Source organism: Ptiloglossa arizonensis, chromosome 2 (assembly GCF_051014685.1).
Source record: "Ptiloglossa arizonensis isolate GNS036 chromosome 2, iyPtiAriz1_principal, whole genome shotgun sequence".
Classification (NCBI taxonomy): Eukaryota; Metazoa; Arthropoda; class Insecta; order Hymenoptera; family Colletidae; genus Ptiloglossa; species Ptiloglossa arizonensis.
Window position 1 is genome coordinate 25,128,173 of NC_135049.1, and position 22,255 is coordinate 25,150,427.

Consider the following 22,255-nt stretch of genomic DNA (forward strand, 5'->3'; position numbering starts at 1 on the left):
ATACCCCGTGAAGCTCGCTCTCCTGAGGCACCCAAGGAGAACTGGTTTCGAACTCGTCATCGTCACCTAGCGCTCACGATACAACATTCCAAAATAAAAAAACCGGGTAATCAAATGACCCTGAGTGTAGCCGAGTGTAGTGAAACCATTCGACGGTCCACGTGTTTGTCGAAAAATTGGCGAAAGACCAGTCTTGGAAGAAATGGACGGCTGCGTCGAATGCCACGATTGGAATTCGTATCGCTTCGTCGAAATTGTCTCTGGTGTACATCCTTGTTACTTGGATAGAGCTGTAACGAACGCGACCTTCGAAAACTTCGAGTCCCGCGAACGAAGGAATGCAGCGACACTTCGCGCTGTTGCAAAAATATATTTACGAAACGTTATTATAATCGAGAACAGAGGGAAAATGGAACGTCTACGTTGAGCGTGGTAATTCTGTTAAATAATATTTCTTCGAACTGTCATTTTTTGCAGCACGTCTACGCTCTGATTATCACTCGCAGGATTTCAGCAACGAGACGGTCCTGCGCCCGGAGTTTCCCTTCGACGAGACTCCCTCGTTATAATCTGTCGCTGCAAGCCTCTACTCTAAAGAGACTTTGGAGCGCGAGGGAGAGCTGCTAGGTAGCAGCGCACCAGCAGCTCGAGCCGCTCACAGCTAAATATATATCTCTCTCTCTAGAGTTACTCAAGGTCACAGCGCTCGGATTGGCCCACGATAAAGCGTAGCTCCGCGCCCGTCCCTCGGCCGACTGGCCTTATGCTCCATCCGCACACGTTCTGTTGCACCGTGGCCCACATGTCACTTCGCGACAATGTCGTGTACCAGCCACATCAGGAACACGTGTTCGTATCGAACGCAGCAATAGCTCCGCATGCGAAGCGTGTTTCAACCGCGATACTGCCAGTCACGGCTGTCTTTCGATCTCCCTCGTTGTTTCCTCCCGCCAGTTGCGTTTTAAATCTGCCAAGATCGCCGCATTTAAACTTCGCGCATACTTGGAAGCTTCTCAGGAACGCGTGCGTTTTAAATCGCGTAGAGAAATGCTTCGCGAATCAAACGATCTCGGTACGCTTAACGATTTTCTTTTACAATTTTTTTCACAGTTTTTTTTTTCCTCGCGATGCGTTTGAACGTCAGGGGGAAAAGAATTCTGCGAAAACAATTTGCAATCGTAACTGTTAACACAAAATCAAGCTGCCGCGTAAACGTGCGTAAACCGTTTGGGAATATGTACACGGAATTAAATTGGAATTTGTACGCAACTGAAAAGGCGTACGTTCGTTCAAAGAGTAACCAGAATTATTAATCAAAGAAGTCTGTATCTCTATTGTTACTCGTAGCGGAGTAACAAACAATGAACGAGATTCTATTCGCGTTGTTGCTAGTTTACGGACACGCATCAATTTCCGGATAAAACGCAAACACGAAAGAGAGTGTGACCTGTTGCTGATGATAAATAATTAGCGGGTTACGGGCCGCTCTTTAGAAACAACCGACGAAAAGGTGTAGAATCTATGGGGCGTTTGTTCCACGATGTACGCAGCGTCGCGTCCGGTATCTCGCAAACAATGGCATAGCTTTAAATTCATGCAAACTGCATCGTAAAACTGGATTAGCATATTCCTTCGGTCTTTCAGATATCAGTTTTTTTTTCCTTTTTGACCAATATTCGTTAACATTTTTCTCGTGTCCGCCAAACTATTACGGAGAAGTGGTAAACGTCTCCAATGGTATGAATAATATCTACATATATATATATTAAATATTAGCAATAAATTCGTGTTCGAACGAGACAATATATAAAGAGAGGCATATTCAAGGATAGTTTCGGCGCTTTTGAAAACCGCTCATTCAATTTAGAGAGGGCTGTTCTGTGGTTCGGCGCTGCTGATAACAGAACCGAGCCGCGCTCGTTCTGCAGCTGAATTTGAGGTTAGGTTATTGTCCGGGTGTGCGGTAAGCATCGATAACGGCGCGTTGCAACCGCGCGTCCTGGCAACACGATCTGGCAACCCTGCAGCGGCCGGTCGGCAGTGCCGGGGTTGAATTTCAAGCGCCCGAGGGACAGAGGGGGTCGGGCCTCTCTCTTTTGTATAGGGGGCACGAGGGCTTCACCGATGCTCGGCACATAACGGTGAGTCGACGGCCATGATGCGGGGCTTATAGCCGGCTGCCTGGTTCTGTTGCCTGCTAAAGCGCTTCAGAAGAAAACCGGCCTTTCTCTTCGACTTCCCCTTCTGTCTGTCCCCCGTAACATTACCCGCAACTTGCTCTAGGCCTACGGGGTTGAGTCCCAGTAATCGCTCGTTTCTCACCACCGAATATTCCCCCGCGTATTAATTACGAGATCCTCCGCTCCCCACGGACATTTAAAATCGCGTAAACGGCAAATTTGCGTGCATAAGGTACGATCGAAACCACGGAAGAATCTTTGTTTCGTCAAATATTTCAGTTTTAATATTTCAAATATTTCTCGCTCGATAATATTATTCCTTTAATATCTCGAGCGAGGTATAATTTTCTTCGTTAAATTTACCTTGAGTCTTTAAATTTTCCTGTATTTTCATTACGGTGGTCTCGTGGTCTGTTTTCGTTTAAATTTTGATTTTCGAGTACAACTCAATGTTGCGTTTTGTAATTTATTTTCATTTTGTGGTAAAAATATAATTTCGAAGGGCTCGTTTAAAATTTAGCATACCTGAAAATTTTTAAGAAAACCCAAACCAGTACCGAAGACGAACCTTCGGAACTCCGATACAACCCCCGGCACTCGGTATCCTACCCGACTACCTGAATCATTGTTCGTGGGCGCATACCTGACGAAGCTTTAAAATCCTCTCTTAACGCTGATCCTTTGATTTTCAAAATTCTGTGCGTAAACGGTAATCCTTATAATCTTGGTGCAACGCATTGTCAATTTCGGAGGCTCGACGAAAATTCTGAAAGCGGGTAAATCTCTATTTCGGTTCACAAAATAAGGGATGCGAGGTAAAATTTGTGCTTCGAAACGCGCTACGGGCGTCGGATCGAACGTGAACCGGAACGATGAAACGACGGTCTTTATGTGCCGCTTAAAAACCCGACAAAATATACAGAATATAATGCTCAATTAAATTTCACATTTTCTTGGTATTTCGGGGTGTAAGGTTTAACTCGTTATTCTGAAGTTTCACAAAGATTCTCGGTAAGTTTCTTCGTTCTTGCTTTGCAGAAACAACGACAATGGAAAGTTACCGATGCGCAAGCGCTCTCTCGGCACTTTCCACGAGTACACCCGACAGGCTAGCAGCTATAGAGTGCTTCGGTGGTAGTGATGCTGACATTGGTAGTGAGGCGTTCGCTATGGTACTCATGGGCTGGTCGGCGAAGCGAGATCTCACGACGTACACAATGTAGACGAACACTAGCATCGCGCACCAACACCAGCACGCGACTGATTATATGCCAGCACTCTACCACACAGCGCGGCATGTGGCACGACGGTATAGGCGTATGCCGCGCTACAAAGAACGCCCGTTCTCTCACATATATGTAACAACGTAAGCAGACGAGCCCTCGCGCGAAATCGTGTACCTATGTAGCAAAAGTTTCCAAGAAAACAGCCGTAAGTTTCCCCGTTGCTTGCAATTTTGCACGACGGTCACGGACACTAGCGAAAAAAGAGTGAAGGAATGCAAAGGTAACGACTTACGAGGACAAAGGAGGAAGGAAGAAAACGGTCCGTGCGAGTCAAAATTCGACACGTTTAATCATCAAAATTGTATTATCGATCGACGTAACGACGGCGATGATGAAAATTCGAACATTTTCGTAAAAATAAAACGCGCGAGAAAATACGTACATACTCTGGAAGGGTAAAATTTGTAAAAACGCGATCCTAACGGCGTGCTTCCTTAATCGAGTTTCGACTCGTCGATTGGCAGAACGAACGTCGTTAACCAGTAGACGGAGGTACAGCGCATGTCGTCGCGTTTACAAAATTGTGAAATCGCTCGTTTCGCAACGGCTCCTGCATTCGTTTCGTGATCTTCCTCGGCGAGCATGAAAAAAACGCCCCCTCCCCTTTCTGCTTTAGAGTCGTCCAATCGTCATCCTTCCAGGAGTTTTCAAACATTGCAGACTTTTTCAACACGTTCGTGACACAAGGGTTGCGAGTCTGTCTCTGCATATGCCCTTTCGTGCGTATTTTCGAGCCACTTCTGGCACACGCGTACTCGTAACCGTGACGCGTCGCACCAAGCTTCGCCTTGTGTACATGAACCCCGTCTCTACCCACACGATTTAACCTTGCGGAGTAGCGACGGTGTTCGCACACGTAAAGGCGGACGCACACAACGATCTCGATTTGTGTGTGGAGCACGCGGTGTGTGCCAGCCGTGGTACGGCACCACTGGCGCGCCTCTACCCCGACTTTAGCATCGATTTCCAGTCGGACGACCCAACGCGATCGAGCGAACGGTACGCGCCTTCACGAGGAGGTATCGAGCGTCCGCGTCGCTCGTGGGAGTCCACGAAGAAGGGTCGCGCGAGAAATCGTACGGCTTGCCGTCGAAACTGCGAATATTTCGATGTGGAATATATATGATAAAGCCACGATCCGTCGCGTTCCTTCTTTCGTTTCGTGTATTAGAAAAAGCAAGAGCGATCAGGGGTAAAGGAAAGAGAAAAAGAGCGAGTGGGAGCGAACACGTAGAGGGGAGATAGGGTCGGCGCTTTAGTAGTGGTACCGAGTCCCGAGGGGCAAGAGGAAAAGGGGACGAGCAGAAGGCAGCGAAGGCGCTGCCCTCAGTCGGTCGCCCGTTTCACTACAGTCAGCATACAGAAGAGAGCAAGCGATTGACTATACGTGGTCTTTGCCTAAGCGCGCACTGCTCCGTGTTCCCGTTTTTCGAGTGAAGGCTTCGAGCTTCGTTCTGCCCGCTCTTTCGCTCGGTCGGTCGTGAATGCGCGCGCGCACACGCACACACTCGTCGAAATAGACAGACGGCAGAGCATCGAGAGAGGAGTCGTGCAGAGACAGGCGCGCGTACACAGGCATCGAACGTAGTGATTCGTACGGAGGCGGACGTGTGATACAGCATAACCGAGGCCGTTTTTTGCGAGGGAAAAAGACAACGGCCGTACATTGCTGTCCTTGTTGTCTTCTCATCGTAGCCGTCATCGCTGTTGTTCATGAGACCGTCAGCGGGATTTTGCGGACGCTCGAGCGTATTTTCCTGCTGTATTCAAAGAGATATACGAACAGTTTCATGGAAACAGTCGGTACAGCGTGTCCTGATAAACAGGAGGATCGGAGACGTTCGTGAGTAAATAGAGCGAAAAGGGGTACGTACCCTGCGGAACTTGCGTGCATAGTCTCGCGAGTGACGATCGAAGTACGTGAGAACCCGTGTGTATTCCGAGAGTTCCTTCGGAGATCGGTGCATACGTGCGTGTACGAAGACCAAAAGGTGGGGGAGACCGTCTATACCTCGCGGACATCCGGCGGGGAATCCGCACGCATTCGTACCAAGCTCTCTCAGAGAGCGAGGGAAAAAGGAGGAAGGATCTGGCGCCGAGGGAAACACGGTGCTCTCGAGTGCTCGAGAGACTCGAGAGGAGAAAGGAGGTTCTTCGCGTTCCGACCGCTGTATCTTGTACGTTCTCCTTTTTGTCGAGTCTAGAAGTTTGAGGGCAAGTTACTGTACAAACGTATTATTGTTGTCATCGTTTCCTTGGTCGTCCCGTATCGTTGATCCTCGTGCGTGCATACCCGCACGCAACGGTTGAAATTTTCGGTACAAATAATAAGGGTGGTGGAAGGACGTGACGAGAAAGAGAGAAGGTGAGAGGGGGGAACGAGCGCAGAAGAGAGAAGTCCGAAACACGCCGAGCAGTGCTGCTCCCTATTGGCGACGTCGAGTCGCGCTCCCCACCCGGGACAGTCGAACGAGGTCCGAAGGCGAGTTCTCGGCGTGTACTACGGTGATTTTCCCTTACGAGAGTGTACGCACAAGACCTCGTAGCTCTGCACTAGATTCTGTACCGCGCAAACATCGCCACCGTACACCGATATCACAGTAAATATCGTTCGAAAATCTTCATCCTTGAAGCGTGAAGAATACCTTTCGAGGAAATCGAAAAACAGCCAGGGACAGAAAGAGACGGAACGAGAGTGAGAGAAAGGGACTGGTAGTGAGTCTGCTTTATATACGCGCGATATCGTCGACGTTCTCTCTTGCCAATAAATTGTGTGTGCGCCGATCGTGAACGCGTCCCACGCGTGTGTCGCGTATCACCGCCGCCGGTGAAACCGAGAGAATTCGAACGAGGCAGAGGGTAAAATAGGATTTCTCGCGTGGTCGGTCCTCTCCCGTGGCACGCGCGGAGAGGGGTGCACTGAGGAGTGAGAGAGGGAGAAGGAAAGTAAGCGATACACTGATAGACAAAGATAGAAGAGGAAGGAGAGGGAGTGAGATAAAGACTCTTGAGGGGGAGCGACGGAGACGGGTATAGTGCACGGAGGCGCTGGTGCTGCGCCTCAACGGCCGTTCCTCGAAGCTCAGTTATCACAATGGCTTCCGTGAAAGACACAGCGACTTTCTTCGTGGAGGGCACCGCGAGTCAGTTCGAACACGTCCTGAAGCTTTATCCGCAGGCCCTCAGACTCAAGGCCGATCGCAAGACGAAAAAACCTGAGGAACTAATCAAGTTGGACAACTGGTAAGTTCAGAAATACCGTCCTGTATACCGTAGACATATTACGCCCGACACACGGGCCCTCCTTTTCAACGAGGGGCTTCCACCACGGGCACCACACGGGACAATGAACCCGTGGCGCGCCAGTTGCCATCACGTACCACCGCATGGTGTATGTGTACCCCTATGGCCCCCTCGCGAGACTAACTACAATTCCAGATAGTATATTTACCCTCTCCTATTGTCATGATCGACGACGATCGTGAAGAGCGGCTGCTTCGAAATACGTGGCTACCTCGTTTAAAGTATCCGCATTGAATTCGCATCACGTGGCGATTCGATTAATTCTCGTCTTTCTCGACTTATTCCTAATCTAATAGATTCTTCTCTTATTCGTTTCGTCGAAAATTATACCATTTTGTGTCGTTCTTTAAAACGATCGTATCGACCGAAGAATTTCCGTGAGAATTTTATGCCACCTCATCGAGGAAGTCTCGACGTTGCCGTTATGTCCCGCGTGCTATAACGTCGTTTCTGGTGCTATCCGTGACACAATGTCTATGAACATTGTTGATCAATCTTCGAGTTTACGAAAAGACGATAACGGGTCGTTTTGCCAGATTTTTCGGACACTATTCGGTCGATCGTAAAGCGGATTTTGGACAGACCGTCGCACTGGCAACGATGCCAGTGAAAGAGGCGACTCGCCGGCGTCGCTTTCACGGCGTCACCCAAGTACTTACCTCGGTTCGTTCGGATACGATTAACGAACCTTTCTCCACTCTTGTTTTCGCGATTCTTTTTCATTTACCAACGATTCTCGTTATCCTTGTTTTTCGTAAAAAAAAATAGCGAAACGAGATTCCGTACGTTCGCAAACTTCCGAACAAAGAAATAGGAAACTTGATCGATCAACTTTTATCCGGTAGGGGGTAGTATTTCAAAAATTGCAACGAATTTTCCGCACTATTTCCTGTCACACTGGTCGTTTTTTATTCAGTGACACCGAAAACGAAAGTCTACACGATCCGTTACGGTAACTTGTAATATATTATTGTGTTTCGCTTACCGATCGTTATCGTTCAATGTTTTTCACGCATTCGTAAAACATTGAAACGAACAATACTTTCTATCGTCGATAAATGAACTATTAAAACGACGGAATATTTTTGTTCTCGCTCAAGTACAAGGTTATTTTCATATTAGCGTTGCAATTTCCATCGTATTATTTTTCACCGTACGTTAATAATCTCGCCGGAATGCGATGCTGTTCGAAAACGACGTAAAATTAAACGAAATGAAATACACATCGAGCACGCCCTCGAAATGGTAAAACTCAATTTAGTTAAATATAAAGAAAACGAGCACGCGTACCTCGGGAAATTTTTATACCCGAATCGTTAAAAGCGATTCATCCGCCTGTACGAGACACCGCCGGCGATTTAGAAAATAATTTCTTTCGTCGCGTAAACCTTCAAATTTAAAGAGACCGAGTTACGGGGAGCGGCGGCGGCGGCGGCGGTGACGGCGGCGCCGGATGAAACCCGTTTATCCAGTCGCGTAGAATTTTGAAACGCGAAACGATAAGTACGATTTATCAAGGAGAATCCGATTTACCGGCTTCGTTATTGCTGAAACTGGAGTCTGGTAAACTCTCCGACACGACGAAATTCGAGCGAATGCCTGAATTGGGATAGTTCCCGTGACGAGCGTTCGCGACAACGAGGTTTCCACGGCGCAAGCTTCAATTCCACTGGCGTCACGTCTGCCTTAATTAATTAAAGGCAGGTTCGAGTCTCGTTAAATTCCACGTTAAGGCTTTTTAGTCTTTCCGGTGACGCTCGGAATCGGACAATAATAATGGAATCTTTTTCCCTTCCTGATCGCGTTTTACCGTTTAATTATTCATTCTTCGTTACGATCGGGCGAGCTTTCCTACTCTGTTTTATTTTTCCAGGCATCGTCGAACGAACTCCACCTCTGTCTCCTTTGCACCGTATCCGTTTACTTCTCGATACGATCTTACGATCAATCGGTTATTTAGCTCGCAGCGCGTTCTCATCGTGGCCGAACGAGCGGGATCTGCGATAAACGTAATTGTCGCGAGGGAATGCTTTCAGGGAACGTACATTCGTCTCTGGTATCAACGATCGGAACAAGGACCCGATTGAGATTTCAAGTTTCACGGAAGTGAATTTTCCGACGGAACTTACGGAGAGGGAAAAATATGGAAACAACGCGAAATTCGATCGATTACGTAGGGCACGGCGATACAATTTCTCCGCACACCGTATCGTTGCAACCGCGGTAAATTTGCATCCACCTCCCCTCCCAATTTAAACTGAAGAAAATTGCAGACTGGTTTCCTGGCGACTGTCGAAGGTGGGAAGTACCGTTGTTTTCGTTCCCAGCTATCCTTGTTTGTGTCAAGGCCACTTTTCTACGGCGTCAAGCGACACATTGTCATCGATACCTACCCCATGATCTATTTAATTGTCCGAAAAATCGGGATCGTCGGAAACGACGCGTTTACAATGGCGTGCAGATCCACGGACACAACAGTGTGGTCAACAGAGTGCTTTCGCGCGTCACAAATGTACGAGTACTTCCGGTATTCGAATACGCTCTGACATTTGAGTGTCTTTGCTACTTGGTGAGTACTGGCGGTACACTTAGGACCATTGCACGGTCGAGTACTCATAGTATTCGAATAATTTCGAGCGGTCTGGTATTTCTCTCTATTCGGGCCCTTCGAAGTAACCGAGTACTTGTTCTAGTACTCGAGTGCCTCCGAGAGGTCGAGTACTCGCGATTTTCGAATACTCTCGAGCAATTGAATATCCACGATTTTCTGGTATTCTCGAGTGCTAGTGTACTTGCGGTGATCAAGTACTCTGGTATTCCAGAATCAAGTACGATTGTGTATTCCGATATCCAAATAACCATCAGTATTCAAGTATTGTGATATAATACTCTTGTAATAATAATTATTAATGTTTCACGTTTGTAACGATAATTCAGTCCTTGCATTAGTATTTCGGTATTCAAGTTGTAACCGTCGGTATTCAAGTATTGTGATACAATACTTTTGTAATAATAATAATTAATGTTTCACGTTTGTAACGATAATTCAGTCCTTGCATTAGTATTTCGGTATTCAAGTTGTAACCGTCGGTATTCAAGTATTGTGATACAATACTCTTGTAATAATAATAATCAATGTTTCACGTTTGTAACGACGGTGCAGTCCTTACATTAGTATTTCGGTATTCAAGTTGTGACCGATGGATGTTTAGTATTCGGTACTCGAACATCCCCTCTAGTGTCATCATCGACTACACGTCGTGCACGACTTGCGAGTTTTTTTTTAGGTATTTCTACGTGTGTCCTACGACCGTTTCTCTCTCTCCCTCTCACTCAACCGTTTATTTTTCTGACGCTGTAACGCACGGTTGTGTAACACCACGTGTTTCATAGTGGTGGACGGTGGTCTCACCTCGCTGCCCGTTTTTCCTGTTGCAGTGAGCCGCACCAAACATCCAATATCAACAGATATTGTACTCTCTCTCTCTCTTAAGAGGGTGGAGTAACTTTGTTTTAGTTCGGGAATCGAATAACAAATACACAGAGTTTCGAATCGTTTCGAGTTTCGAGTGTCTCTCTGGTAATTCGGGTCGCGATACAACGGGACCAATTCCGCGACGAATGATAAAAAAAAAAGAAGGAGTAGATGCGGATCAGTATTTGGTTCGAAGAACGATATTTTATCGGAAACGAGATCGATGCGTTACGCTGTATCCAATGAAAATGCTTCTCGTAGATCGCTAATCCACTTAGTTCCATCTTTGTTAACATCGAGAAAAGTGCTACCAAGAAAGAAAAGAGAGAGAAAGAGAGAATCTCACGATCAGGATTAAACGATTCTTGCACAATCCGGCAGATAAACTGGCGATAATTGTCCGTGTATACGTTTTTTCTTTGCACGTTCTTTTACATCTGTTTATAAACTGTTCAATTATGGACTTTCTTTGCTCTCGGTCGGTGCAAGGTTCGTGTGCTCGATATATTAGATTCGAGGTGCGTGTAATTACGTGTGAAATGTTTTTTTTTCCCCGTGGCGATTAGAAGAACACGAAGACTCGTTGCTTTATTTCATGCGACGCGGTTGTAGATTTGTTACGAACAATGTTCGTTCACCGGTCTCGAATTCGAGCACGTTGTGTCCGAACACCAACTAATCGGTTCCAAAGAAGTGGTTCTTCGCTAATAGAACTCAAGAAATCGTGCTGGATGATCGAAACGCGATTCGACGTTACTTTTCTCGTGCTTTTCGACTTTAGGTTAAATGGTACGCAGCTTCGATTCGTGGAAACATTTTCGCTGATTCACGAGTCCGTTAAAGCGATGAAAACATTTGGGTCAAACGGCTCGCAATCGAATATCGACTATCGTCGACGCTGTCATCGTTCGTCGATTCGTTTCTCATCGCGATCCCGATAAATCCGCGATCGTTTCGTCGTTTTCTCTGCGTTTCCACGACCGTGACAATTTCGAATCTTCCCTCTCACTCGTAACGAAGAAATCGTGATTCACAAGAACAATCGAGATCCCAAGATATTTTCGTCTCGTCTTGCTCCCCGATTGTTTTTTAACTTCGCTACGAATGGCTGTTTTTGTTATAAATTATTCAAAACTTTGCGAACAGATGCTATCCGGTCGATATCAATTTATTACGCGAATGGTTTCGATAACAATTTTCCAGCAAGTAGGTGAATCGGTCCTTTTGTATTTTTACTTTTCGATCGATGGAGCAGCGAGGAACAATCTCGGGAAACAATTTTTGAGATAATTGATTCGATCGTTGAGGAAAAATTTGTTTTCCTAAAAGTGTAATTAGTCGAGGGCGTGTCAAGTTAAATATTCTATTTTAAGTTTTTAACAAATATTATTATACCGAGATTGACTTGAAACTATTACGCAATAAATTGCTCGAATTGACTAACGATTATGAAATCATTTTCTCGATACGAGCATTAATTCTTATCGTAGTATGATGAATATTTATTATAACATTAAATTATATTACTCTTGAAAGTATTTGTTACGGTCAATGTGTATCTAGTTGTTGGACAAACAAATCACTTCTTTGCGATTATTTATTGCAAGAAATATTTCTGTGTGATACGGGGACGGACACATTCGTGTATATCTAAATGCGCTCTGATGAGATAACAATTAAATAGCATTGTAGATGCAAATACGGAATAAAACACAGAAATACTTCAGAATCGAGTTTTATAAGGAAAACGCTTTCGGTTGGAACGAAGTTAGCCAAAACATTGGCGCGGAACTTGTATTCGCAGTTTGTCAAACAATGTATAAATAGCGTTTAAAGGATCACCTTCTAAAATAATACTATAAGTCAGTGATGTGTCCAGAATTTTAAAAGCTGCATCCTTATTGTTTATTTTTCTTTCATCTCTGACGTCTACTTCACTTTCCTGAATGTGTAATACAAAAACACCGTCTCCTAATTATTTCCAGTAGTACAAAAAAAAAATAAAAATTTGCTATTATAATTTCGAATGACGGTTTTGTTGGAGTAAAAGAGTCCAGATGATTTTTGTACTCAGTTCACGCAGAACAATATACCAGGTAGTGCTCTAGTTAGACATTTAACAACTTGACACGGATAGGTCAAGTTATACTCTGTCAATTAATTCATAAAGTTGGTTTTTAGATCTTTCACCTTCGATTATTACGGATGGATTGCAACAGAAATCGTGTTCAATGTCCAGCTACCTCCACAGCTGTCTTCCATGATTAGTGATGTTACTTGTTCGATATTGAATGTTTTACTATGTATTTCAACCGGTCTCGCAATTTTTTAAACGTACGTGGTATTATATAAGTAATAAATTATTGTTGCTATCTGTAAACAGCATCCGATGCTACACCATTCCCATATTTCGCAACAATACGTTTAATTCCGGAATAATCTATTGAATTTAGTATTCATATAGTCAACGTAACATCTATAGGTTTTGCGGTCAATATGGCGAAACTTTACGTCGAATTTAATAATGCTATTGGTCTCTATAAGATAACGAAGATTTATGCTGTCTTCGTAGATTGGCTCCGCTAAATATGAAATTGCTCGTGATGATTTATAGGAACCAGTAAATTGAATTTTGAGGTCTCTCCCTCTATCAATACTGAAAAGTCAACAAGTACGAAAGGCGATAGTTTAAATGAAATTTTTGTATATTATCTAGAAAGAAAATGTTTCTAAGCACGTTTCGAAACTACGTTCGCAAAGTTTACTATGGTGCAACATTTTATTACTTTACAGCTGCTCCACCAGCGTTGGGGAATATATTGTTAATATTTCAGACTGTACCACGTACGATATAATTTTCATTGTATTTATTTAATTTCTTCAAGAATCACACTCTTTTACTTAACGCACTGAAAAATGCCTACAACATTCGTTTCATAAATTCGATATGAATGTTCAACGTGTAAGTTACTCTGACGAACAAAAAGCGACGAAAATGTTGGTAGTTAATTTTTTTCAAAATCGAGGATAATCTATCGTAACAATATACACTTATTGTTAAAGTACAATCGTAGTTCGCAATATCCCGTGACTGCTTCTGTGCGAAATTGGTATTTTTCAACATTCTTCAATTTTTTTCGATCAGGATTTTCGATCGAAACTTCTGAAAAAGTTGATTGAAATGGCTCCGTTTTTTTTTTCTTCTCTTTTTTAATTTTTTTGACACTAAAATAGGAAAACGTGAACAAAAGCGCGATTTTCAATCCTTTTCCCTTAATATTCCCCCAATCGGAGTACAGAGTTGAAACTTACCACAAATTGATTTTTTTTTTTTTTTTTACAAGCTATCCAGTATCTATCACAAGTCAAATTCAATTCTTTCACGGTTGTTCTAAAATAATAGACGTTATTGTGTTTACCAAAACTGTGAAATGTTTTCGTGCATTTATTCTCCAAGAATGTTATATGTATTTTTCGTTTCGTGCAAAGTGTACTTCTTCATATTTTCATTTGGATTCAATTGTTTACGATAACTCGGGCAGGTTTAAAGTTTCTTGGCCTTTGTTCGTAAGTGTGTTTACATTTTCCCTTTTATTTTCAACGATATACCGGAACGTGGTTCAGCGTGTTTTCGTTGACTTCTTTCATTGAAGGATCAGATGTTGGTCGGTGTTTCACTTTAACATTTATTTCTCCTTCCGGATTAGAATATATCGATGCTCTTTTGCAATATATGATCATCGTAGCTAGAATCCGAATTTGAAGTCGATACCTTGATTTTTTTTTACCAATTCTCGGTTTTGGTATAAATTCTTTGTTTAACGTAATAATTTTATATTGATCTTTCGTTTGCTTTATGGAATATTATTTGCTATTACGTCTTTATCGTAGATTTATTTCGTCTGTTTAAACAAGATATATAACACGAAGGAACACAAAGATGTTTGTAAATAAAAGAAGTACAAATCTAATTAGTCAGGAATTTCAAAGTCATTTTTTACGGAGAGAAAACCTAGCACGCAACAAATTTATTCAAAAATTAAAAAGCTCGCGTTGAATTCACCGTAAATAAATATTAAAAGGATTTGAGATTATACGTTACAAAACTTTGCATAGTGTTTCTGAATATATATATCTTTGTAACATTGGAAGTGGTTATTTATACAAAAAAGTGGTCCATAAATATGCGATTATTTTCAAGGTTTATAAAATCCAAAAGAGGTTTCTATTTTTAAAATGTCTTATACCTGAATATCGATGTTACACATGAAAAAGTTGCGACTTAATCGAAATTACCCTTCAATACCATTTTATCAGAGAATTTTCCACGAAAGGTACTAAACAGGATTTACCAAGTACATTCCTTAATAATAATAATAAAAATACACTACACCCTAAAAATATTTGTATATTTTTCCATATCAAAATTGATCATCTTCTGAGAATTATTAATTTTACTCAACGCTACAATTTATCCGTGCACGTGATCAAAATGTAATATGTATTTTAACTAAATCGCAAGTATCGTCCACATTATTCAAATAATGAAAATGTGTGTACAAATATTTCCTTATTTGAATAATTGAATTACAATGAATATTCGAATACTTGTAAAATATTCGAATATTAAATTATTCGACCAGCCCCGGTGATAGAAATCACCCCATTCGCGGGCCAATCGGCCGTATTTTCAACAGCGGCGACGAGTGGTGATTCTCGTCGGCGTTGAGCAAGACGTGTTTCAAAACGCGGTGAAAACAGTCTGGGAATAGCGCTTTCGGGGCCACGAAAGTCTAGCCTAGTTCACTTGGAATTCACGAGCTATATCGCTGGTTTCGAAGGCGCCGGGAGAAGTAGGAAAGGAACAGAGGGCAAAATAGGGGGAAAAAATGGTGAACCGTGGTAAAAGTGGTGTGGAAAAATAAGCCTCGTAGCGCCGCGGCGAGACATAATCCTCTCGCGTCGAGGCGCGCGCGGCGATTGTGTCAAGGTTGCTTTTGCGTTGCGCGACGCGACGCGAGCGCCTCTCAAAATGGTTGCGCGCGAGCAACCGTCCTGAAAAGGTTTCAACGCCGCTCAAAACAAACCCGCTCAAAAAAACACACCGTTGCGACACTCGACCGATTGTTTTTGGAACTTTCTATGGAACAATCGCGCCGTGTAACGATGCGGATCACGACCTTCTTCGTCTCTTTCGTCCTTTCGCGATCCGATCTCGCGACTACCTACAGTGGGCCGCTCGCTGGTAATTCGAAGCACCGTGAAAAGAAATTATTGACCGATTTCAATGGAAACTATACGAAGACGTAGGGAAAATATTCGATAAGTGATTTCTGTAATATCTTCTTACGATGAACGTTAGTTTTCACTTTCTTTTCGTTCGGACTTTTCACATCGATAAAAATAAATATTTCATTTATGGTTGTTGTTTTATTTTCTTATTTAGACACGGACGTTTCGAAGAAATGAAAATCGGGGATGTATGTTTCTATTTGTTACTGATGTACAATGTAATAGTTTGTAGTGTGTATATGTATTTAAGAAAATGGTCCGTTCAGATAGTGTAAGTATCTTTTTATTAATGGTACAAAGTATTAGAAATTTACTCAGTTTATTAGGAACGTGTAATAAGACAATGTTTGCATTGCGCGAATAATGGAAAACTCGTAATTAAAATTCTTGTACGTGTCGATTTATTCGAAGAAAAAAATATCACGTTAAAATATTTGTCCTGAGCACAATTGCCATTCAACTAACGCAAGAATAATTTACTTTTTAAATACTTGGATAAATTCTAACTAATTTTGTAAACATCCTTTCTGTCTTAACATACGAAAATTCAGGATGCGTTCTATGCGGAAACTGCATAGTCGTGTTTGTCCAGTGTACTCGCAGAACGTGTTCACGATTGTACATGATATGCGACACAATGACAGACAAAACACTGTAAGCGTTCCCAGCACTTAAATCGTCAAGAACACCTTATGTAAATCGCAGATCGAGTATCGCTCAGCACCGAATGTATTTCTCTTATTTCTGAAATATGATTTATTGATCCGAGTTGTCTAAAAACGTAATTACTTAAAGCAGTGTACATAATGTAACTCGGTTGATCAGTGATTACGGCTATACGCGGTTCGTTTCAAAGGCAAACACAAGTGGTCGTGAATCAGGGAAACACGTGTCACATTATGTGAATGAAATACAAACTATCCCCAACTAATTGTAAGTTTAGCTCTTCGGTCGAACAGCTGATCTCGACGTCCTTCGAAAGTACCTACAATAAAACCACGCGAGCCTCTCTCTCTCTCTCTCTCTCTCTCTCTTTCTCTTTCTCTCTTTCTTGCTCGGTGACTCCCTTCTGTTCACGGATGCAGCGTTTGCTCCGTGGAACAGAGAACTTGTCCCGTGTCGATGACCCGAATAATGGGAGACAAAGAAGGAGGGGAAAAAAGGAAACGTTACCTCAACCGAGACGTTTCGGATAAACGAAATCGGGTTCTTAAAAAGGACGTACTTCTTCGAGACGAACCTCGAACTCGCGTCTTCTTCGATACGACACGACTCCAACACTTTCGAGGTTACCGATGTACGGTATTCACACGCGTGTAAACCCTTGGGTCAAATTTGACCCGTGGTAAGATTACCTTCGTATAGATTGCAAAAGGAAATTTTCGGGCAGATTTTTACATTATATCGTCACATTTCTAAATAATTTTTAGCAAAGAATTATTCCTATACTACATCGTCACATTTCTAAATAATTTTTAGCAAAAAATTGATCCTACATTATATCGTCTCATTTCTAAATAATTTTTAGCAAAGGATTGTTCTTACATTATATCGTCACATTTCTAAATAATTTTTAGCAAAGAATTATTCCTTTTCAAAAAAAATTTTTTGTTCGACGAATTGTACGATCGCCTACATTGTCCATCCATGTATTCGTTGGTGAATAAAATATGCGAAATAAACCGTGAATTCAGTCCACGCTTTACACGAATCTACTGTGAAAAGTTCGTTTTTGCCGAGCGATACCGCATCGGTTAAATGTGGTACAGTTACAGTAACTGCTCGTGAAGAATTTTTCGCACAAGAGGATGACTCGTTTCCACTGGTGCTAAAATTCACCTCCTTGGGTGAATTTTAGCACCACTTCTTCGGTTTTCTTTAATCGTTCTTAAGACACGAACCTCCTCATCGGGAGCCGAAGCGATTTAGGTCTTCTCGAATTCCAATTTCGTGTTTCAAACGAACCGCTCTCACAAAGGCGTTGATAATATTTCAGAAACAGAGATGGTATTTTCCGGCTTGGATATTTTTCCACGTAAAGTCTATGCGCAGCTTCAGCGTTTCCATTGGCAAGGGCAAACGTAAAATGCATGTCCGCCATTACTGGATTATTATAGTACGATGTCATAGCTAACGTGCTCTGAACACTTTATGATAGCTCTCTGTAACTGTTCACCGATAGTGTCTATACGTTACCAACATATTTCTGCCAAAGTGTAATAATAAAACGATTCTTTGTCACAAACCGAGCGCGGAAAGTAATGTAATGTAATCCGTTGTTTTTGTATCTTATTTTTAAAGAGAACTAAAAAAAAAAGTTAAAAAAAATACTGGACTGGTACTAAACAATTTGTTATTCTCTGATAAGCTGGAATAAAAAGACAGTACAACTTAATACGAGTGACATTTAACAAAGACAAAAACAAAAAAAGTATTTAAAATGATAATATTGAAATTTACTTTACTATAACCCTTTTCATTTTTCCTAACATCTTCAGGTGTAGTGAAGGTATCAGTTTCGAATTATGAGAATTGTAGCTAGAATTTAGAATTTTTCTGTCTAAGTTGAATAGTAAACTTTGAATATTCTCAACGAGAGAACCACTTCTGTGACTATCAATTATAAGTAAATATTAATCGTCGCTCTTTACACACTCGATTACAATCGGTCTCGTGCAAACTACCAAAAAAGAGGTTCCAAAAGAAAAATATATTTCCACTTATAAACTTTACACCGAGCCAAGCTAAATTTGTATATACATTGATTCACTGTTTGAAAAAAATATCTACAAATTTTGAAGCAGAGCGTGTAAGTGAAATCAGTGTCGAGTAACGTAAGAGGGGAAGGGTCAATAGAGACCCTTGAGGGCAGATTTAAGAATTAAGATTCGGAAGTTGACCAACGAGAGAAACGGTCGAGGACGATGGATATCGTGTTCGATAGGGTTTGGAAAGTCCAGCGTTGGAGAACATGTCCCCGATTTGGCTCGTGTTCCAGCGTCGTGTCAGGCGTCCCGCATGATTGTCAGTAGGTGGAAAACCACTTCTTGCGGCTGCATTTTTAATCAGTATTCTGTTTCCTGCACTCTGTTCTCTCGCGGTTGCGTCACCGATCCGAGTAGCCGTGATCTTGCGCACCCTGCGCATACACGATCCGTTGCTGACCGTCCGGTAACTTTTTCTGTTCCCAGGTATCAGAATGAGCTTCCAAAGAAGATCAAGTCACGCGGCAAGGACGCGCATCTCATTCACGAAGAGCTGGTGCAAACGATGAAATGGAAGCAAACAGTGAGTGAACAGATCGCCATCGTTCTTCTATTTTTCCATTTACCATCCGCGACGCGCGTAAAATACAAATCGTACGAGAGATTCGTATTCAACGAATCATCGAAATCGATGAAACTGGGAAACGGTTCGAGTATTCGACGCGTAGATCGATATGATAATTTTATCGAAATTTCTCTTGACAATTTTCTACACATTTTCTTCGCGAAACGCTAGTCTCGATCGGTAGTTGTCCGCTTTGAAATTTAGTATTGTTAAGAATAAAAATGTACGAACGACGACACACGGTGCACCGTGTCGGTGTGCTAACGCGAAATTATTTTTACCACGTGTCCAACGTAAATACCGGTAGGTGATCTCCTGTGACCGTTTCCAGGCGACGATGAAGAATCTTATTCGTCGCGTAGAAGGTAGTTCGATTTAACCGTGTTGTTCTGCTTCGTTATTTACAGCGTGGAAAATTTTATCCACAACTGAACTACTTGGTAAAAGTGAACACACCCCGTGCGGTAATGGCGGAGACGAAAAAGGCGTTCAAAAAGCTTCCAAATCTTGAACAAGCGATCACTGCCCTCTCGAATTTGAAAGGAGTGGGCACCACGATGGCATCGGCCCTATTGGCGGCAGCATCGCCGGAGAATGCGCCTTTTATGGCGGACGAATGCCTGATGGCAATACCGGAAATCGAGTTCATCGATTATACCATCAAGGAGTACCTCAACTTTGTCCAGCACATTCAAGCCACTGTCGACAGGCTGAATAAACAAAGTGAGTGTCTCTGCCGATTCAGCTACCAATTAACAACTGCAAGATCAATTTTTTAAACGAGTCTCCGTTTCTTATTCGCGAAATAAAATATTCGATTCGCGTTCAATGTTGGACTGCAGTCTCGATTAACGTTAAAACAGAATAAGTCGCGATACTTGTCTAACGAACAATCGTCCGGACGAGTTATACGGTTTTAATTCTTTCGGTGTTCAGTTTCGAGGACCTCGGTGCACGCCATAGGCAAAAATCCCATGTTAAACTCGCCGAACGTCCATGGGCGTTCGCTGCACGCGATGCATCGATTGCTCGAACGATCGAGTGCATCCACAGCACCGGAAGCGTTAAACCAGGGATGGAGAACCGTTTTATATCGAAAAACCATACTTTACTTAACTGGGTTCATATCAGTCGGCATGCTAAAAATTTAATATATGTGGAACAGTGTTCTTTTTTTTTTATCGACATATTTACTAATTTTAACCAAAGCTTGCTGTTACGTGGCTTGTTTCGTTTAAAAGACATCTGTCTGTTTTATGTGCGAATTGTAAAACTAAAAATACGTAATACTACTAAAAGAAGTGGACTCGAACAGCAAATCAGTCACTGGATATCTTTACGATTGTTCATTTTGCGAGATAGAAATCGAATATTTGCTTCCAATGTTCTTAACGTGTCCCCAACGTGATACTGAATGACCCGTTGAAATTCGTTACCGACCCCGTATTCAAGGCAGTTGGCGAATTCGATTTTTCGTCTTGAAAATAGAAGCTATTGTATCAACTTTCGAAGTTTCTGTAAATTTCATCTGGAAGCTATCAGATGCTTCGGATACGGGAACACGTTTGGTTGAAAAACTCGTTTCACTTGAAAGTTATGTTTCTCAAAGTCGGTTAATTTTGTATCATATTTTCCAGTAAGAAAAATATAGAACAGTTCTATATTCTTTCGTGACGCACTTGAAGGAACAGACTGAAAGTCTGGTACTCTCAGCCGAAAATTGAGGGTTCTTTAAATGTTTTTTCGTTCTTATGAAATAATAATTGAATTAGAATGAAAATTAGTAGACCACTAATATAATGTAGTTCAATGCAACAGGATATAATCTCAGCCGAAAATTGAGGGTTCTTTAAATGTTTTTTCTTGTGAAATAATAATTGAATTAGAATGAAAATTAATAGACCTTATGTAACGTTGTTTAATGCAACGTACGTAACAGGGATTCAACATCTCTGATCGACAGTGATCTCACTCGTTGGATATTTCTTTTGCTCTGCAGCGTATTCAAATTTCAAGTTGATTGGCCCAGGCACCTTTTGAAATATCGTGTACAGCTCTTTAAGTTTCAGAAGAAGGAAGTACCGTATTGAATTTTATTTTAACACATGATCGATCTGTGATGCCAAGTTTGTACAAATCGCCCTCAGCCATTTTAAAACGTTCATTTTCAACCTGGTACCCCGCGCTCTTTTCGGCTCTTTAACGATGACACATCGCCACGTCTGTCGGCGGCCATCGCAATGTACGAGCATAATTATACGTTTTTTTTTTATATCAATTATTGTTCCACGGCCATCGTTATTTACAAAACCGATCGAAAACTTTCTCGAAAAGATCCAAGAAGAAGATTCAATATTTTTCGAACCGCAACGTATACATTGTCGCTGAAAATTTCGATCCAAAACATTCGATATCTGATCCAAGCTTAGCTCGTAATTTTGTTCTACTCTGGTGGTAATCGATTACAATTCGTGAAAGTGTTCGTACGGAAGGTGAATTTCGTATTTTTTTTTTTTTCGAGAAATACGGAAAAAGTCGCGATTGATAGAGTCGTGAAGGCGAAGGGTTCCCTGTCCCTGGGTGAGACCGAGGGAAATCCAATCGGTGTTTAAACGTGCGGATTTGATTGGTTCGTTTCAGCGTCGAACGGCAAGACATGGAGTCCTCACAGGGTAGAGTTGGCCGTATGGACCCATCACGTCGCGTCCGACCTGAAGCCAGAGCTTCTGGACGGGATGCCGGGCTCGACGGAGAATGGGAACTCTCATCCGCCCAGCAACGGTGAGGCGACGGAACCGTCGGACGACAGCAATCAGGAAGTGGCGGTGAACGGCAAGGAGCCGGGCAGTATTGATCCGGCGGCCATGGACGAGAACAGCACCACCACGTCCTTCACCGAGGACTCGATGGACAAACCGGCCACGCCGATCACAGTCGCCGTAGCCAGCGAAGACACCAACGACTCCCTCGCCACGAACGAGAACGACGACAGCAACAACACACCGCGACCAACCGACAGCGAGGACACCGAGGACTCGCAAGACGCGCAGGAGCCGCTCACCAAGAAGAGCAAGAAGTGACCCACCACCAGCCAGGGAGCCACGAATACGAGCAACAACGTCACCACCCTCGTGTCAACCGCCAATCTAACGCTGATCGCAGCGAGGCGCTTCTAAAAACCGCCAGGGTCACCGATCAGGGTCGCGGATAGTAGACCTTGCGTAGCTACCATCGCACCATCACGATCGTTTTTTCATCATTCTCCTTCGCTCACTGATATTTCTTGATCTCTGTTTTCAGCCAGTTGTCTCTCCTTAAGCTTCGTCCAACTCGTCATTCTGTTTCTTTGCGTCGCGCGTGGTTCTTTTTTTCTTTTTTTTTTTTCTTTT

At 42.7% G+C, this 22,255-nt stretch overlaps 2 protein-coding genes across 2 annotated transcripts; one reads left to right on the forward strand and one right to left on the reverse strand.

Moving 5' to 3' along the window:
• Positions 1-4,783: 4,783 nt before the first annotated feature.
• On the reverse strand, positions 4,784-6,327 carry LOC143143095 (uncharacterized). The gene is made up of 2 exons (XM_076303982.1): positions 5,341-6,327; positions 4,784-5,226 (listed from the first exon to the last, which is right to left on the reverse strand). Exons 1-2 carry the CDS (start codon positions 5,431-5,433, stop codon positions 4,819-4,821), a joined length of 501 nt encoding a protein of 166 aa, XP_076160097.1. The 5' UTR covers positions 5,434-6,327; the 3' UTR covers positions 4,784-4,818.
• On the forward strand, positions 4,784-21,958 carry Amun (protein amun). The gene is made up of 4 exons (XM_076303981.1): positions 4,784-6,709; positions 18,728-18,824; positions 19,274-19,589; positions 21,507-21,958. The coding sequence occupies exons 1-4, from the start codon at positions 6,561-6,563 to the stop codon at positions 21,944-21,946; spliced, it is 1,002 nt and encodes a 333-aa protein (XP_076160096.1). The 5' UTR covers positions 4,784-6,560; the 3' UTR covers positions 21,947-21,958.
• The last annotated feature ends 297 nt before the right edge of the window (positions 21,959-22,255 follow it).

What these genes read in the sequence shown, in the direction of transcription:
- Amun (XM_076303981.1), top strand. Translation starts at nt 6,561, where the DNA reads ATGGCTTCCGTGAAAGACACAGCGACTTTCTTCGTGGAGGGCACCGCG. An exon ending in CGATGAAATGGAAGCAAACA is followed by an intron (nt 18,825 to 19,273) that starts GTGAGTGAACAG and finishes CGTTATTTACAG; the next exon opens with CGTGGAAAATTTTATCCACA. An exon ending in CGACAGGCTGAATAAACAAA is followed by an intron (nt 19,590 to 21,506) that starts GTGAGTGTCTCT and finishes GGTTCGTTTCAG; the next exon opens with CGTCGAACGGCAAGACATGG.
- LOC143143095 (XM_076303982.1), bottom strand. Translation starts at nt 5,433, where the DNA reads ATGCACCGATCTCCGAAGGAACTCTCGGAATACACACGGGTTCTCACG. An exon ending in ATGCACGCAAGTTCCGCAGG is followed by an intron (nt 5,227 to 5,340) that starts GTACGTACCCCT and finishes CTTTGAATACAG; the next exon opens with CAGGAAAATACGCTCGAGCG.